This window comes from Cavia porcellus, unplaced genomic scaffold (assembly GCF_034190915.1).
Source record: "Cavia porcellus strain 051 isolate PalLab524CR breed Dunkin Hartley unplaced genomic scaffold, mCavPor4.1 scaffold_2, whole genome shotgun sequence".
Classification (NCBI taxonomy): domain Eukaryota; kingdom Metazoa; phylum Chordata; class Mammalia; order Rodentia; family Caviidae; genus Cavia; species Cavia porcellus.
In genome coordinates, this window is record NW_026947485.1 from 8,969,350 (window position 1) to 8,986,807 (window position 17,458).

Sequence of the window (17,458 nt, forward strand, 5' to 3'; positions counted from 1 at the left end):
CTATATCTAGCTTATTTAGTTTCTTGAGATATAAATTTCTATTTACATTCATAGCTTTTTGTTAGTGTGAAGAGTTAAGTGAGATCTTTAGTCTCATTCTAACCAAGTTACGGACTCCGACAGCATTTTAATTTCTTTTTTTCCTCTCATCTACCCTCTGTAGTCTCAAACTGAAGTCTTTTGAGTTTAAATTTTAAAGCCCCATCAAAAATTTTAAATAATCAATACTTATTTGAACTAATCTGCAAATTTTACTTTTTACTCGCTCATGACGCTCCCTTGAATCTCCCATATTCCTCTCGGATTAATTAATTTCCAGGAGCACATCTTCCAGAAATTCCTTCAGAAAGGAAGTGCTAAACTTTCCAAAACCTGTGTGTCTGAAAAGGCTTATTTTTTTCTAACACGTGATGATATTTGGTAAGAGGAAGAATTTTACAATCCAAATTCTTTTCTTGAACAACTGCTTCTTAAAAAACAGGCTTAATGCTAGCAAGAAAAGTACAGCAAGTCTCACGCAGAAGTTTTTGGGACTTGCTCTTTTATTGGTGATCTGAAGTTTCTCCGCAGGGGCTTCTGACTGACCAGGTGTTTTTCCACCCATCATGTTAAACACGTTTTTCCTCATAGGAGTGAGGTCTTTCTTTTATTCTTCTTCCCTCTCTTAATTTTGGGAACTTTAAACATTTTTTATTTGAATATCTATTTTATACAGTCCTTCTACCTTCTGAAATTCCTCTTTCTAACGTTAGAAGTACTATTCTTGTTCCCACGCTTAACATCTTTTGTTCTTATCTCCAGTGAAATAACACCTCAGGATTAAAGTTTCTGGCTTATCAATATGTTCTTCAGCAATGATACTTAATGATAAGGAATCTAGTAAATTTGTTTAATCACTGTATATTTTAATTTTTTTGCATCTCTATTTTCTTTGTTGGATCAAAAATTCTCTAATTTCGCAAATACAGTATGTTCTCTGAGCCCTCTGAGGATATCAGGTCCACTATTTATCGAGTTTACATTTTACTCTGGTTCCGTTTTTTCAACTCTTAATTCTCGGTCCGATGTTTTCTTTTAAATGATGTTGATTTTTCTCAAAGTTGGTGATCCAGGACCACCTGTCTACATTTGTATCTGTGATTCTTGGTTTCAGTGTAAAAATCCCCCCTGATCATGGCAGCCTTGTCTGCTCCTCCTCTTAGAGCGCTTCATACCGTACAGCAGTCACCTGGGGCCACCCCATCCCTGCGTCCACCATCCAGGACCTGCAGCCATGCTGGGGTGCCATTTTTGGTCTCTTTCCACATACATTTCAGATTATGGCTCCCTCCTTTCATTCCCTGATATTCCTGGCCCAACTGAGTATTGTCTTGGTTTATAGTATCATTATAAACTTACTCGATCATTTTTTGTGATTTCCAAGGATTTGGGCAGGTAGGGAAGATTGGAGTTTGCTATCTTGATTTAATCTTGAGGGGACAGCCAGGAGTCAAACTCATGACTCTGTGCTCACCCAGCAAGCAGTCGAGCCACTGAATTCTATCCCTAGCCCCTTCACCTCGCTTTGATCTTTTAGTTGACATTACATTGGTGGAGTTTCTCTGTAGCATGAATATTCTGGTGAGTGTATAAAAAACAAAAACCAAACTTCCCCCACAAAAACATAAATAAGCTTCTTTTGAAAAAGGTATGTATGTGAGTAGTAAAATTTTGGGATGGAAGGCAAGCATACAAATTGCATATTACTACAATGTGCTTTTTGACAAAGCCTTAACTAGCTGAGACACAGCAGTTGCTAATTAAATGATGTGTTAGTAAGGTAAAGCCAAGGCTCAGAAGGACTCTCATAAATTATCAATGTATGTATTAAAGCTTCTCCCCTGCTGAGGTAACAAGCGCGTCTTCTTTAGGAAAAAGAAAAGGGGGGAAAACCCTCAAACTCCTTAAGAAGTAATAGAGCCACCCGTGTGGGGCTGGGGAGAGCCCAGTACTGTGAAAGGTCAGGCGGCCTTTCTGATCTGAGATCAAACAGTTTGATTCAAAGGCGGGAGATATGGACGACTTGGAAAGTGATCAATAATAATAATAATAATAATAATAATAAGACTGTGGCTTTCTTTTCTTGGTTGGTGTTCATATTAAGTATTCTGAAATCATTATTTAGATAGCATGTTCTTCTCTCATAATTTTTCTTGTGGTATTGAAGATCCAACTCTTTTCCCTGGGCTACATCCCAAGCCCTTCGAAAAAAATTTATTTTGAGACACAGACTCATTACATGGCAGTTGTCTAGCTGGGCTTAAAGGTATGATCCTCCTGCCTCAGCCTTCGGGAGTGTTAGGCTCACAGACTTGTAACACTACGTATCTCATGATTCTCATGGGAGGAAGGCACAACATATGAACGCATTATACTGTATTAATAATTTAATTTAAAACATTTTTAGAAAATGACCTCAGAGTTGCTGAATTCAATTCACCTGGTTACTCTCGAACACACAGACTTGCCACCTGTGTTTCCTGTCTATTTTAGCAGGGGCCCTTATAATACTAGCTTTCTGTGTGGGGATGGCAGTGGTCGGAGGGAAGAATGACACAAATGTTCAATAAACCTGTTCTGCAGAGAAGCAGGACACACCAAGCATGTCACCACCAAAGTGCTAGTGTGTTTTTCTGGGTCACCTCTTACCCTAGGTAAAAACGTTCAAGTTAATTTGGTTTTGTGAAAGGATTTCCCCCCAAAACTATGACTAAAGATTGTTACAGCACCGTCCTTTCCTACCAGGAGAGCAGCATCTGGCTTAACCCACCGATTCTGTCAGCGCTCAGCACGCAGGTCACTCTACGCCTTCTCCGTCTTGTCATGCTTTTACGTGTCTGTCACATACACGGCAGCCCGGGGCTGGGCCGCCACAAGAGACAACATGTCCTAGGCGCAAAAGTCACAAAGAAACCTCAGGTGCAGGTGCTGGAGGGAATGAAGTTGGCTTTAGAGGTCAGCAGAATCCACTGGATGCCAGTTAGAATGCCACAGCTGCCTGTCAGGCACAGTTCTCATGTGTCATTAGGAGGGGGACACTGGCGGTGCCACAGCCCGAGAGCAGCGGCTTCTCACTGGGACAGAGCCTGGAAAACTCAGTCCTGAGTGGCCAAGGAGCGTGAGGAGCCACGTGGGGCAACCACCGGGTCTGTTGGGGCTGAAATTCTCACAGCTCCTCTTGTTTGTTCTGGGGATGATGGATGGGGCCACAGACTCTCCTGCGTGGTCAGGGCCAGGTGCTGACGAAAACCTCATCGCTCGCCGGGATCCACGCACGTCCCTGCCGCTCTGCCTCTGCACCACCGCGTGCATTTTCTAAAACAGGTCTGGCTTCTTTTAATACCAAGTCAACACCTTTCTGAGCTTACTTCATAAAGACGCTTTCCAGGGATCTGTACCAAGTTGCCATAAATGCTCTTAACAGAGAGCTAGAGGGACCGTGTGTCTTTCTACGCCAGCATTTCTTTTGTTCTTTAATGGGTAGCTGATGTGACAAACTACGGAGGAGGGCACATTCTGGGAGAGGGAGTGGACATCTACGAAGCCCATAGGCAAAATAAATTTTATCTCTTCTCCAAAGAGTAAGAATACTGCGATAGGGGTGTAGCTCAGTGGTACAGCATATGCTTAGACAGCCAGGCATGTAGCTTGGAGCCGAGGCCCTGAGTTTAATCCCCAGTACTGAAAAAAAGATGTGTGTTTACAATGTGTGAGGCGTTGTTTGATCCTTAGCACAAGGAGAGAGAGAGAGAGAGAGAGAGAGACAGAGAGACCGAGAGACAGAGAGAGAGGGAGAGAGAGAGAGAGAGAGAGAGAGAGACAGAAAAGGAGAGGAAAGGGGAGGAGAGGAGAGGAGAAGAGAGAGACAGACAGAAAGAGTGAGAGGGAGAGAGAGAGAGAGAGAGAGAGAGAGAGAGAGAGAGAGAGAACACACCAGTATCCTGGATGCCAGTGCCTATCAGAACAGTCCTCCTGGGGGTTTCCTGTCTGCTCTGTGTGATGTGAGCTGGTCACATGGGGAATCGCCTGAGTCCTCTGGGCATGTGGGCCCCATGGGGAGGCTGACTCTTCACTGACACACCATAGGCAAGAGGTTGCGAGCAGAAGGAATCTGGGTTAATGAGTATCTTGTGCTGGGACTCTGGGCCCGTCCTCCTGGGCAGTCAGAGGACGCAGCATGGAGAGGGAATGTACTGGCCTTCTGTGTCAGCTTCGAAGGAAAGAACTGACAGGCTGCCCACAGATCTGCTGTCTTCTGGAGACAGACACAGAAGCCCCACTGCACTGTCCCATCGTGCTCTGCGAGGAGAGTGCACTGAGCCTTTGCATACCCCAAAGTTACCCAAGGGAACAGGCTGGCCCTGAGACCCCCCCAGAGGCCCAGAAGGAGCAGAGGTCGCTGGGGAGCTGCACGGATCATGGAGCTTCAGGGTGACAGGTAGGTGCCTTGGAGAAAAGAGTCATGTGGGCTGAAGGGCTGAGCACAGGTGCTGGGCCCAGAGGACACCAATGGGTCCTGATGGAGTGGCAACACTCAGGGTGCCAGCATCCCATGGGGCTAACCTTGACCTGTGGGGCAGGGCTGCCGCAGTGGCCACAATGGGAACACAGTGCTGGGGGACAGAATCCAATATGGCAGCTGTGGGCTCCCCTGAGAGGGTCTGGATGAAGGTCATGGGCAAAGTGTGGGAAGTACAGAGCCTGGAGGAACAATATCAGCTTTCTTGTCCCTCAAGCACTTGCAAGTTCAATCTGCTTTGAGATCAGAGTGACATGACTACCCTTCAAATGCTGGGTTCTGGAAAAGTTCCTCACAGTTAATGGCTAAATTATTTTTCTTTCATATTTATTATGAAATGACATTTTCTGTTAATTTCATTCATCCTCATCACAGTATTGGAAATATAGACTAGAAAACAAGCACCTAGTATTCTGAGCATATGTATTTACAATCAAAAGAAAAGCCAAGTGGGAACCAGGAAATTTCTGGAATGCCCTTCCAACTTGTATTAACTGATGATTTTTGATTTCCTGAATCTATTAATTTTTTTAACTTGAGCTCGCCATTTCATTGGTTGGAGACATTTTAGGAACCCAGATCTCTGAAGCAGGCACACAGCACAAACAACAAGAAAATCATAACCATTGAGCCGTCTCCGCTGCTCCCAGACTCCTCTCCATCAACCCCAGTCCCAAATCCCTCCTTTATAAGTCTCTCAAAGCTAAATTTGATCCCTCAAACAAATTTTAAGAATCAAAGACACATTCCAACAAAAATCAAGTTGCAGCATCTATAAATCCCAGATTCCAGGAAGACAACTCAAAATCTCAGTGTAATAGCAGTGGAAAGATTTCATATTTTATAACTACTGGAAAAAAAAAAAAACCCTGTACTCCTAGTAAGAGCAGAACAAATTAAGATGAGATATAAGTGGTTTGAGTGAAGTTAAAAGTATTTGTAACCACAGATTTTTGATGTGCATAAAATATTTGATTACCTAATAGAGAATCTTTGGGAGAAGTGTACCCCTTTTGTCTTGTCTGTGATAAGAATCATCAGAGTGGATATAATATGCTTTTGCTATTTAACAATATGCATTTAAAATATGTCCAGGGGGATAAATGTAAGTGCTCCACACAGCATGGGAGATAACAATTACTTACCCTGTAGGCTGGCTCTCAAATTCTTCTGACCACTGCTCTTGAATATCCTCTGTAGAGAGATCTACATCCCGGGTGGTGGCAAAATTGAACTCGCTGCCTTCATTTCCATGGAAATAAATGGAGTTCCCATCTGACTGACAGCTATGCTGTGGATAAAAAGAGAGCATGGGGTGGCTGTTGAATTGGTTTTGTAGCTTTCTCTGTCTTACTCATGTATAATTTGAGTTTTTAGGGAAGTCATTATATTATTCCCTCTAGGATGGATTCTCCGCTCAAAAGGGCTTGTTACCTCCCTTTCCCTCCTCTTTGGTCTCGTTTAATTTGATTACAATTCCAGACTAACTTATCAAGTTATCACAAAAAAGCAGTCAAGAGGGCATATAGAGCTTTACCTTCTCAGCCTTCAGTATAAAACAAGAATATTTTAATTGGAGTAATTTCCCATCTTTATCCTAGTCCTTGTAGAAATTAAGTCTGATAATGACTTGCTGTATATTTTAAATTCTGTGGTTATGGGCTAAATTGCACTGACCTTTTCAATATTCCGTATATTTCCGACTTGCCATTCAAATCTCTCACAATTTGTCTACAAATGGAATATGAGTAGAATAGCCAGCTAATCAAAACATGGAACACAGAAAAGGTCAAAGTCGTCCCAGCCACAATCGGGTGGTCTCAGACAGCTTTGGGGTAAGTCTCTGACCTGACCTAAGCAGCGCATGAGGGTCCGAACTAAGAGCTGAGAGCTCACAGACTTTGTCAGTTTCCAAAAATAACACTTGCAAGGAATAAAAAACCAATTTCTTGTGATTCTTTTTTTAAACCTATATATATATTTAGCTTGAAGTGAACAGTCAAGGGGAAAATCAGACTCTCAAGTTGAAGAAACTGAATATGCACGTCTCAAAATTATAAGCTTACATTAAGCCCAGTTGTGGTCACATATGGGGAAATGCTAATGTATGTAACCAAAAGTTGTCTTCAGATTTTTATACTCTTAAAATCAGATAGAAATGAAGACGAATAATTGGATAAGAATGTACCAGGTCCAGGGACTGAGAGCTCTGAAGGGCAGGGATCAGGTCCATTTTGTTCCTTGCTGTATTCTGTGTCTTAGCCCAGCACGGCTCTATAGTGGGCATTCAGAAATATTGGTTGACTAGTTTCATAACTGAATGAATGGATGGCATGTCTACGCCTTCTCAGGTAAACAGTAATTCTTTGATGGAGAAATCATGACATAAAAGGCATTAAATAAGGCATGGGGGGAGCTTGCAATGTAATAATACATAATCTTGGGTTTCAAACATCTCAGGCTAGTTGAGTTATATCAAAGAGAGGCCCCATGCTGGGCAGCATGATGCCATATGGCCAGTAAGTGAGAGAAGGTAGAAGTCACCACGGTTAGGGATGCTACAGACAAACAGGCTTCCTGCATGGGCCAGTCTTCAGATGGCTTTAGAAAGGACAAACAGAAATCCCAGCTGGAGGACAAACATGAATGCATTACAAAGGCGATAAAGAGCAGTGATTTGAGAGCTCGACCAGAGGCTGGATGGAAAAGACCCTCTATGGTCATCCTGGGAACTGCCACACTGTTCTTTTGGCTGTGGTGTGCCAGAACAACAGTGAGAGGGACACAGAGAGATGCCCACAGTTGGCACGGTGGGCTGGGATGGAATCAGACTTGCTGCTAGGTTGGAAGAGTAAATGCAATACCTGCAAGTTCCAGCGAGTGGGACTGTATGATTTTAAAGGGGTCGCTTCACAGCACCGACACACACCCCCCGCTTAGGCTGGTCATTAGTTTAGGTAACACTGTAAGGCACGGCCGAACCCACTGTTGAGAATCTTCTTCAAATGCAGTGAGTGTCATGGATGCTAAACTGAGCTCATTAGGCTCAACTCCTCACCCAGACATACTGATCCAAAGCTAGAATCCAGTTTATTTAACAATAAATAGAAATTGTCAAGGAATGAGAAATCTAGATATCTTCCGTTCCTACACATACTGTAAAGACAATCCATGCTGGTTAGGTTGCAAAGTTTACTTTCCTAATAAAAAACTTACTGAGTTCTAAATAACGGTCTTCGTTATTATCCCAGTCTGCAATCCTGATCAACTGTGGCCTGCATTTACCCAGAATGAATGTAAAGATGCAGAGATCAATACAAAAGTCAATATCCATGGAAATGGCATACATGAAAAACCTGTTTTTGTGAAGGAGATAATTTATAATTTCAATAATATATTTGTATGATAAAAGAATGTCTCTCCTAACATGAAACTTTGGCCATTTCTGACCAAATATCAATTTAATTATTTCAATGTTGGCTTCACAGAACATAGAATTGTTTATAATATTGAAAACTGTTAATACCCAATTTTTGCTAACCTGCTGAGTTTTATATCATTAATGTACCTGATGTACATTGTAGACTTAGTTGAGATAGAAAATTTATGAAAAAGCAAAATTCTTAAAAAAATGGGTGGTGTGTAGTTAAGTTAGTTTCACATGGTGAGTTGGCACAATTGAAAGGCAAAAGCATATTTTAAAGGACCTTTTTATTAGCTGATTTGCTCTATGTTTGGCAGCTGAACAGGCCATTTACAATTGTGTAACTACTAAAAATTAACAAATACTTACTTTACCACTATAATCACCAAGTGTCAGCAGATGAAATACACGTAATATGGGAAAAAACTCCCTTCAAGTAAATCTTAACCAATTTTCGTATTAGTAGGATCTAAAACTTGTCTTTGACAAGTTTCTATGAGAACAGTATAGTCTTGAGCGTGGTTTTAAAATCACTACAAGGCTGTTTATAACCAATTTATAGCAAATGCACAACAATCAATAAAATTTGATCAAACAAGGCAGTGTTGTTTTTGTTGCTTTGTCTCTTTGTTTTTAATGGCAGTGAGTTTGGGCCTCTGCCCTGGAAACTGCTCACCCTGTCTGCCATGTCTAGCCTTGCTCCCCCTCTCCGAGGAGCCCAGCACCCTGTCCCTGTGGAGTGTACTGCCCTGGGAAAGCTCCCTTCTGTGTAGTCTTTCAGTAAGGTGACACTTATCAAAAGACGCCCGTGTCCCCCCCCCCAAGCCAGCAGCCCCAGCTCAGCAGGCAGTGGCTCCGTCCTCCCCTCTGATCAAGATGCGGCTGTCATTTTCCAGGCAGCAGAATCTGGAGGCACACAGAGCACACGCAGCTTGCAGTGCTCTCTCTGCACCATGTTGACGAGATCAGGATGATTTCCGTGTCTATTCTGCCCAGAACCCTGTGTCTCCAAGGTTGGCAGTGACAGCAAGATGCCCCTGACAGTGACATGAGCGGGTAGGGTACCATCAGGCTGTAAGCAATGGTTTAGTCTGCCACGCGGTGAAATCCTGAGCTACCTGAGAGCAGCAGGCCTATGGAGCCCCTCTCTGTCTAAGAGTAGATTATATCTGGGCTCTGTATGTGGGGTTTCAGATCAGCCAGAGGGCCAGTGCTGGGTTCTCCTGCTACAGATCCTAAATTAATTTCAAAGCAAATTAGAGCTCTATGTTAACATTCTTGTATCACTGGGGCTCAATTTGTCTTAGAATTGGGTTGATTTCCGAGGCATTCTTCAATTTATGAATTGATAGCTGCATGCATTTGGGTTGAGATCATTTTAGGCTTTCACCTGTTTCCGCATCTCTCTGCCTAGGCATGGGAACCCAGGGCTGCTTGAACTTTTTCCTAAAATCTAAATCAACTCATTTAGCAGGACAGGAATCCGGGAAGTGCTGAGGAAGGCAACAACTGAGATGGTCAAGAATGAGAGCTCAGTTACTACCCATGCTCAGGGAACTGGGGATCGGAATTAGAAGGCGCACTCAAATGCATTTTTTGTGCTTACTGGTTAAGGAGGTTTTGCATGAATCATTTAACACTCTTATGCCTCAGTTTCTCAGGTTGAAGAATGGAATCAATGCTATTCTCTAAACAGGTTGTTAGAAATATATTGAAGACTGGGGATTTTGCTCACTGGCATAAGTGCCTGCCTGGCAAGCTCAAGGTTGAGGGTTCAACCCCCAGTACAAAAAAAAAAAAGAGAGAGAGAGAGAGAGAGAGAGAGAAATATATCAAGGAGGTATTTTTTGTGCCAGGGATCGAACTCATGACCTTGCGCTTTTGTGCTTGCCAGGCAGGTGCTTAAGCCACTGAGCTAAATCCCCAGCCCCCTAAGGAGGTGTTTTTTGAAACTTCTAAGTGCTACAAAAATAATCACTTTTTCTGAATATATGTTTAACATATGCTATTATATTACATATGCTTAGCAGTTGTTGATAGACATATAGAAGAGTTTTTAAAAATGTTTTTTGCTTCTCATCGGAATAGTCATTTAAATTCTTCACATCAAATTAAAAACTTTAGTAAAATGCACAAGATTATGTTCTACTATACAACATGGTAAGAATATACAAACACTCATGCATTATCAGGACACATAAAACCATCAATTAGAATTTTAAGAGTCCTCGAAATTTTGGCAGATTACCAAAGATTCTCCAAACACTGGAAAATTCTATAATACAAGATGACTGAAGCCACTTTTCTTACAGATGAAATTGCATTGTATAACGTCAATCTACTGTGTTAAAAATCCAAGCGAATCATGCACCAAGTATGAAAAGGATTTCAGGAAATTGCTTTCAATTTTAATACCCAGCTGTTTTTGTTCATCATCTATTCAAACTCATGTCATTAATATGCAATAACAATTAAAATGTAGACAATTTCAACAAACAATTAAATGTCTAATTTTGTGAAATTCATAAGCTGATCAAAACTGATCAAAAAAGAATAGTTTGGAATTCAGGACTATTTTATTTTAGGCATCATGAAAATTTATCAGGTTTCCCTGAACAAATCATATATCACAAGTAACTTTTTGAGTCATAACTTTTGGTTGACTTAGATCAAATATCAGGTAAATGAGCATTTATTTTGGATAAAATAAAGGTATAAATTCTGCAGAAGACTAAAATTTTTATTTTTAGCCCTTTTAATGTATGTTAATGATTCCACCAGTTATTTTTATTTATGTTTTAGCACAGGCTGATGACATATACCTTAAACCCTGAACCTGCAAATACCCAATTGTTAAAAATCCCTTAAGAAAGTCTTTCTGTGTTTCTCTTTGTTGATCAACCACATTTTTCTTTGCCCCTAAATAGGTTTCCTTTATATGACAAGCAGAACATAGTGTAACAAAGTGACAAGAATTTGCCATTCAGAAAAGCATCAACAGGACACATCCGTGCGAATTCCTCTGTATAACAAGACCTTGGCCATAATTCAGGTTGGTGTTTTCCTAAGGTTGTTCCCTATGCTCAGCTGAAAAGTTTCACAATTTTACTTCTGGACATGTGAATAAAAAAACTTACAGTCACCGCCACCATTGTTTAATTAGGTTTTCATCAGGAGTTCGTAGAGGTACCTCTTGATGTTATCTCCCTGGGGTCTAATGACCTTGACAGGTCTTCCAAGCACCTAGTCTCAGAATCTATTTTTTTGACGATACCCTTTTTGTTGGAATTAGCACACGGGGTATTTGGGCAATGCCAGCTTGCAGAGAGCTGGTGGCAGATGGAATGAAGTCTGCCTAGTACGCCTTCCCCTCCACATGAGCAGAGAGCCATCCATTTCCTCCATTAAGGAGTTGTCACTCAGCCCACCCAGCTGGAAGACCATTTTTGATAGCCAAGCTGGCTGGTGGCAGACAATCCAGATACAAAGTGCACTTTAAAAGGAAGCTAAAACATCATTTGTAGGAAAATTGAAAATGCATGGCTTCCACCACAGCCAATTTTTTAATGACTGTAATATTTTAAGTGATTATTTTTGCCACTTCAGATTGCTCCTTAGAGAGGAGAGGTTTTTTAATTAAAATCTAGGCAATGCAAACAGATGAGATATGAGAAGCAGAGGAAAGAGAAATCAGATGAATAAAATTAATTAGATGGCATTGTTGGCAGAGCCATAAATTAGCCACTGTCTAGCCAGAAATAAAATACACTGAAACAGGACATTCTGGATGAATAGCAGACACATATATGCTGGAGGGGCTGGAAGTTGATTGACTCAGAGCCTGCAGAGCCCTGCACTTCTTAAGCCTTTTGTTCTGTTACAGCTGTCATCATAGAGAAATGCACATCTCCCATCCCCTGGCTCAGTGGTTTTATAAGGTAAAGAAGTTTACTTACTACTAAAACAAAAATAGGAAAAGAATGATTTCTCTACTGGAGAAAAATGAATTTTTATTATTTTCCACACATTCAATTTCTAGGTAACTTAGTGCAGGTTTAAAAACTGAAAACTTGGCCCTGAACACAGCCCAGGTGCAGGCGGGCTGAAGTGTGTCTTCTCTAGTCCACAAAACAGATTGAGCCATGCTACTGAATTTTAGGGAGCTTCAAGGCTGTTTTCTTTCTCATCTTTTTTTCTGGATTCATTAAGCATTCACATTGGAACCACTCTGTGCTAAGATTTATAAAGATTCAATTTATGATATATTTTGTGACAAGTGTATAATTACTTGGCAATAGTTATGACAACTCTAAAATGGCAATGGTGATAGATTTGAATTGGAATAATGAGAGAAAAAAATAACAACGTAAAATTCCATAGGGCAGTTGCTAACCTTGTCCTTGGGTATCAGCTTGACTTTCAGAGTCAAGTTTTTAAACTTGACTGCTCAGACTAAGCCCAAAGATGCACACACAGGTGGGATCCAGGCTGCATTATATAACCCAGAACAAAAAAATCCAGATTTTATAGTAAAGCAGACTTGGCTTCAAAATTTCAAGCCATTTGGTATCTCTGAGCCTCTGTTATTTCATCTGTGAAATGGGGATAATTGTAAGGATTAGATGAGTGACTTCAGGGAACACGTCTACCCCAAAATTAGTGAATCAAATATTAGCATCTGTAAATACTAATGTTCATTTTCTCCTCCCTTTCTCTTATTCATTTAAAAAACCTTATCTTAAAGATTGTCACTCTTCTAGTTTCTGTGCTGGGTTCTGTGCGAGGTGCAAAGACAATGGGGTTGTCACTGTGGCTCAAGCGCCTGTGTAGCACAGAACAAATTTCACTTCTTGAACACTGTATTAACTTAGTGATTAAATGTTTCAGCTTCAGACAAAAACACAATACAGCAAAACAAAACACACATTCAAGCACTGAGGCTGTGGGGATTTATGTGAATGGTGATTTTCTGTAGAATTTATCAAAATTAGCTCCTTCTGCATTATTGTGACGAGGTCACGGTGACCTGGCTCATTTCCACATTTCACTAACGCTATTCCACATTAATTACTGAACAAATAGGCCTCACTGGGGGAAATTGTGAAAAGCACACTATTACATTTAACCCTTCCTCCCCGAAGCACTCTTATTAGCTTAACAAATTATATCCTGGCTCATTCTACGACATCACATACCCACCTCTGGGGGGACACAGGACAATAAGAGCAATACAATCTGGAGAGAAGAAAAGCCAAGCAAAGGGAATCTGGGTGGACAGCATGCAATTAACCATGCTGGAATCCGGCCAGAAAGTCATAGTTAACATCCCGGTTCTTAATGGAGAAAGACATGGGAACATGGATTAGCCACAAGTCGTACTGAGCTCAGGTTTATCCTCATTAGAAAGCCAGGACAGTGATCTGTAAAGCACATTACTGAAAAGCATATAATTTCCCTCTATTTATCTTTACAGTCTAAGAAAACAAAATCACGTGGATTACGGAAAGCCTTTTCTGCAGCACTCAATGGCGTATTTTACGGAACATGCACTGGGCATCCTAGTAGGCGGGCATCGCTTTGCCAGGAGGTTACATTGCCAAAAAGTAGGTTAAAAATCATTTGTTTTAGGGTTTTCCCCCCATTATTCTAAATTTGAGTTATGACCTCAAACTTTGCAAACAAATTAACAAATTTTTTTTTCCTCCATTACAATTTGGACATAATGACCTTTTCCCTCTGTTGATGATTCAGCACTTTGTGACAATAATATCAGGCAGGTGACAGTGGAAGCTGAGAATGTAAGTTTCAATTCTTATTCAGGACTGGAGACTCACCCACTGTCCATCGGGATGGCAAATTTGGCAAACGCATAATGTACAAGAGCAATAAGAAAATTAAAGACTCCCTGTTCATGATTCCCTTCGGGGATTGTTGATTTACCTAAGGCTGTTACGCTTGTCAGGGCTGGTTGGTGTTTGTTAAACTAGGAAAACGGATACTATTGGATGTTTATCAACATTAAATGTGGTAAAAAAAGAAGCAACTGAACTAAAAAAACAGAGTAGGATGGAAGAGACTAGGGTACAGCTCTTCTAAATTCTGTGTCTCAGCTACTGCACACCATTGGTCCAAACCTGCCCATTTGAAGTGATCACTTGTAAGGGAATTTCTTTTAGATACATGCGATCGTGTATTAAAAGTCACAGGCTGCTCTAAAGGCCAAACCTTCGTAACACAGCTGTGACATTTAGTGCTGATTTACTTCTCCGTTCTGGTTGACATAAATGTGGAGAAGGAGTAATCTGGAATTCTGTTCTGGCCATACCATAAACGAGGGTAGGAAACGGAAAAAGATTAGCAAGTGAAGGCACAGTAATCAGAGTGGGAGGGTTTCTTCAGAATAAACACATGCGGAGCAGCACCTGCCTCACAGTGACCTGTATTTAATCTGCAGGTCGGTTTCAGGGGGAGGAAAGCCAGTGATTCATGCCTTTGCAAGCTGAGGATAAGCAGGACAGCCAGGCAGACAGAAGCCTTTGCTAATGTCGAGTGAGCAAAGCACTTTCCTTCTCCTTCTCTCTTACACACACACATGTACTACCCCACCCTCCACATATCAGAAAGTCATGGATGATTGTCACACTCAAAATAAATATCTTGGCTATGGCCGCAGATGGGCATAAGCAAACAGAATGGAGCAGTTGTCTGACCAGTATTCACCGCCATGGGATATGGATCCATCCAGAAATTCTGCTTCGTGAGGTGTCATTAAAGGACAAGGAGACAAAACGGAAAGTTCCCTGCTCACAGCCTTCTGCCAATCATCAGTCCCTGGTTCTCGCCGGAGCCCACCCCGACCTTTGCAAGGTTTCTTTCCACCGAAGCTATGGACAGGAGAACACTGCACAGCTCTAGGCTGACCTTCCCACAAATGTACACGCCAGGCTTTTCTTGAAGTTGAAATGAAGAATATTCTCAGGTTGCAGGGTTCGTATCTGAGGAGCTGGAAGGAGACAACTTATGGTTGACCAGCTCAGCAGTTCTTGTTGTGGTCGACGGAAGTCATATGCTAAGCATCCGGGGTCTTGTAGACACCCCATACTCATCTACTCTACGTGTCTACTGGTGGCGTGATCTCCCTCACCACGCTGGCCCCCACAAAGCATTCAGAACACACTACCAAGAATACTGCTAGTATCATGATCATTACGATTGCTGGTCAGAACGACTGCCACTCTTATTTTTGTTGATTAATATCCAGTATCTATGCCATCTCCCTTGCACTGCAAGTGTCATTCCTGGAAATGAAAATCCCATTCAGGACAAAATGCTAAACTTTGATACTATTTTAAATGAAGAAAACAGGAAAATTTCATTCATATAGTTTAATCCTTGATGGCAAAACCAAGATGCTTTTCCCAGCCAGTGCTCCAGAAAGTGCCTTAAGACAAATCATGACCCTGCTCTGTGTGGGCAGAGCGTGGCACAAACACAGCCACTGGACAGAGCTGCTGCCAGGTGACAGGAGCTAGAGTAGCAAGCGTTGTTCTAGCACCTGCTGCTGCTGATCTGATACAGGGCACTCGGTATTTTTAAGACAGGACCTACTGACGTGAATTCTTGATCATTCTGGAAATTACATGCAAAGGTTTATAAAAAGGATGTGATATTTCTTAAGAGATGGTGGCAGAGTAATTGTAACCCATAATCAAGACAGGGGCGTGGCGGGCCCCCACTTTGCCAAGGGCAGCTGTAGAGATCACTAAGGAGGGTGGAGCTCTGGGAGCACCTACTCAGACTCTACACTTCCTGACATTGAAGGCCTCCTGTGGCTGGTGGTGAACGAGCATTGCTGAGGGTTTTGTGGGCCACAGAAATGAGGGCAGTCATTAGAAAACAAGAGAATGTGGTGCACCTTTCATTCCCATGGGAAAGCTCTCCGGAAAACCCCTGGGAGGGGACTCCGGCAGGGTCACGGATGTGCAGGAGAGTGGAGGAAACACAGATGGCTACACGGAAAGAGCATATTGATGCTGCAACCTCTGAGAGTCCTCCTCGGTTTTCCAACCCCAAATCAAGCAGCCTGACAGGTCTAAGGCCAGGTCGGACATTAAAAGCTGGATCCCTATATATCTCCTTCACATTACTGCCTCACGAGCCGACAGATGCCAACGGCCCGCTACCAGCCCAGGGCAGATTTAAACTGGTGACCTCTAATTGCAATTCTCCAGCTCAGGTAGCTCTTTAAGTTAACGACTCTACTGGGTCTTTTATCACTGTGCCCTACTTGAGATCAACAAGGATAGGGACAGATGAAATGGATTAAATACTCCCAAAGAAACTGAAGGAACTATCTAAAGAAGGCAAGAGAAATATGCCCTGTGAATGATAATGATTCATCATGAACTTTGCTATTTGACCTGTCACCCTCAAACACTGTTTGCAAGACCAGCAGCTGGATAGTTCTCTACTATGTATAAGCATTTAAAAATACTTGCAGTTTATAAGGAAAACTACTATTCTGTATGAACGGCACTGAAATAATTCTAATAAAACTGTTGCTTATTTTATGCCAAGGACAATAGTTGTATCCAATGTAGTCAGTTAATAGATTTGATTTTAATATTACTTTAATGGCATACAAAAATAACAAAATTCATGAAATCTATACTTTTCCTATGCTACTAAGGTGTATTTGGGAAACTAATGTAACTGGATGACTTTTTTGGACCCTCAGCCTTCTTAAGACCAGTTTGCATGCAAAGCGGGCAGGCTAAAGTAGCTTTTAGGATGAATATGGATGGCCACTGGAAAAAGAATGGGGTCGTCTTTGCATCCAGTCGCCACCCAACAATTCCTGCTTATGCAACTTGCCAGTGTGCTAGAGAAGGGAAGCAAAGCACAAGGTGACACAGACAGTGATATCTGAACTGGACCCCCAGGGATGGAGAGGGATTAGCAGGCAAAGAAAAAGGAGATGTGAAAGGGTCGGAGTGTGGAATCCTGAGCGGTACTGATGATGCTGGAGCAAGATGGAGGCAGAGAACGGGAAGGAAAGGTGAAGGCTGGGCCAAGATGGAAGGACTGTGGGTTATGCGCTAGAGTTTGGTTTGTATCCTGCTGACATCCGCAGGAAGACATGGACTCGAGTATGGAAGTAGCATAATGTAAACTGCCTTAGGGAATGAGAGAGGCTGGAGAGTTTGTCAGTTGCATCCCTTTGGACAGTTCTTGGCTCTGACATCTTTGTTAGATGTTTAAGTACGGTTAGAATACTGATTTCTTTCTTCATAACCCTACAACCCCTACTTTACTGTACCTCCCACAGAGGTTACTGCAAATGCCTCCTGAGTCCACAGAGAAATACTTTAATATTCATATTTCCTGGAGTTGTCTTCAGGTTAGCAGTCAATACCTGAGATGGAACAGTGACTTAGAATTTTTTGTGTGTACCAGGGATTGAACTCATAACCTCG

General features: G+C 41.9%; 1 protein-coding gene and 1 long non-coding RNA gene across 4 annotated transcripts in view; one reads left to right on the forward strand and one right to left on the reverse strand.

Moving 5' to 3' along the window:
- Reln (reelin) overlaps positions 1-17,458 on the reverse strand; it is a 442,954-nt gene that overhangs the window by 162,163 nt on the left and 263,333 nt on the right. For both annotated transcript variants that reach the window (XM_063237786.1, XM_063237784.1), the window contains exon 11: positions 5,704-5,849. In XM_063237786.1, coding sequence (XP_063093856.1) covers positions 5,704-5,849 — 146 coding nt within the window. The remainder of the gene's footprint in view (positions 1-5,703; positions 5,850-17,458) is intronic.
- On the forward strand, positions 4,110-16,611 carry LOC134473473 (uncharacterized). Of its 2 annotated transcripts, XR_010043708.1 has the most exons (4): positions 4,110-4,477; positions 10,910-11,034; positions 11,866-11,920; positions 13,456-16,611. It is a non-coding gene; the product is annotated as an uncharacterized LOC134473473 (long non-coding RNA). The 2 variants fall into 2 exon arrangements; XR_010043710.1 differs by lacking the exon at positions 11,866-11,920 and having other exon boundaries at positions 4,162-4,477.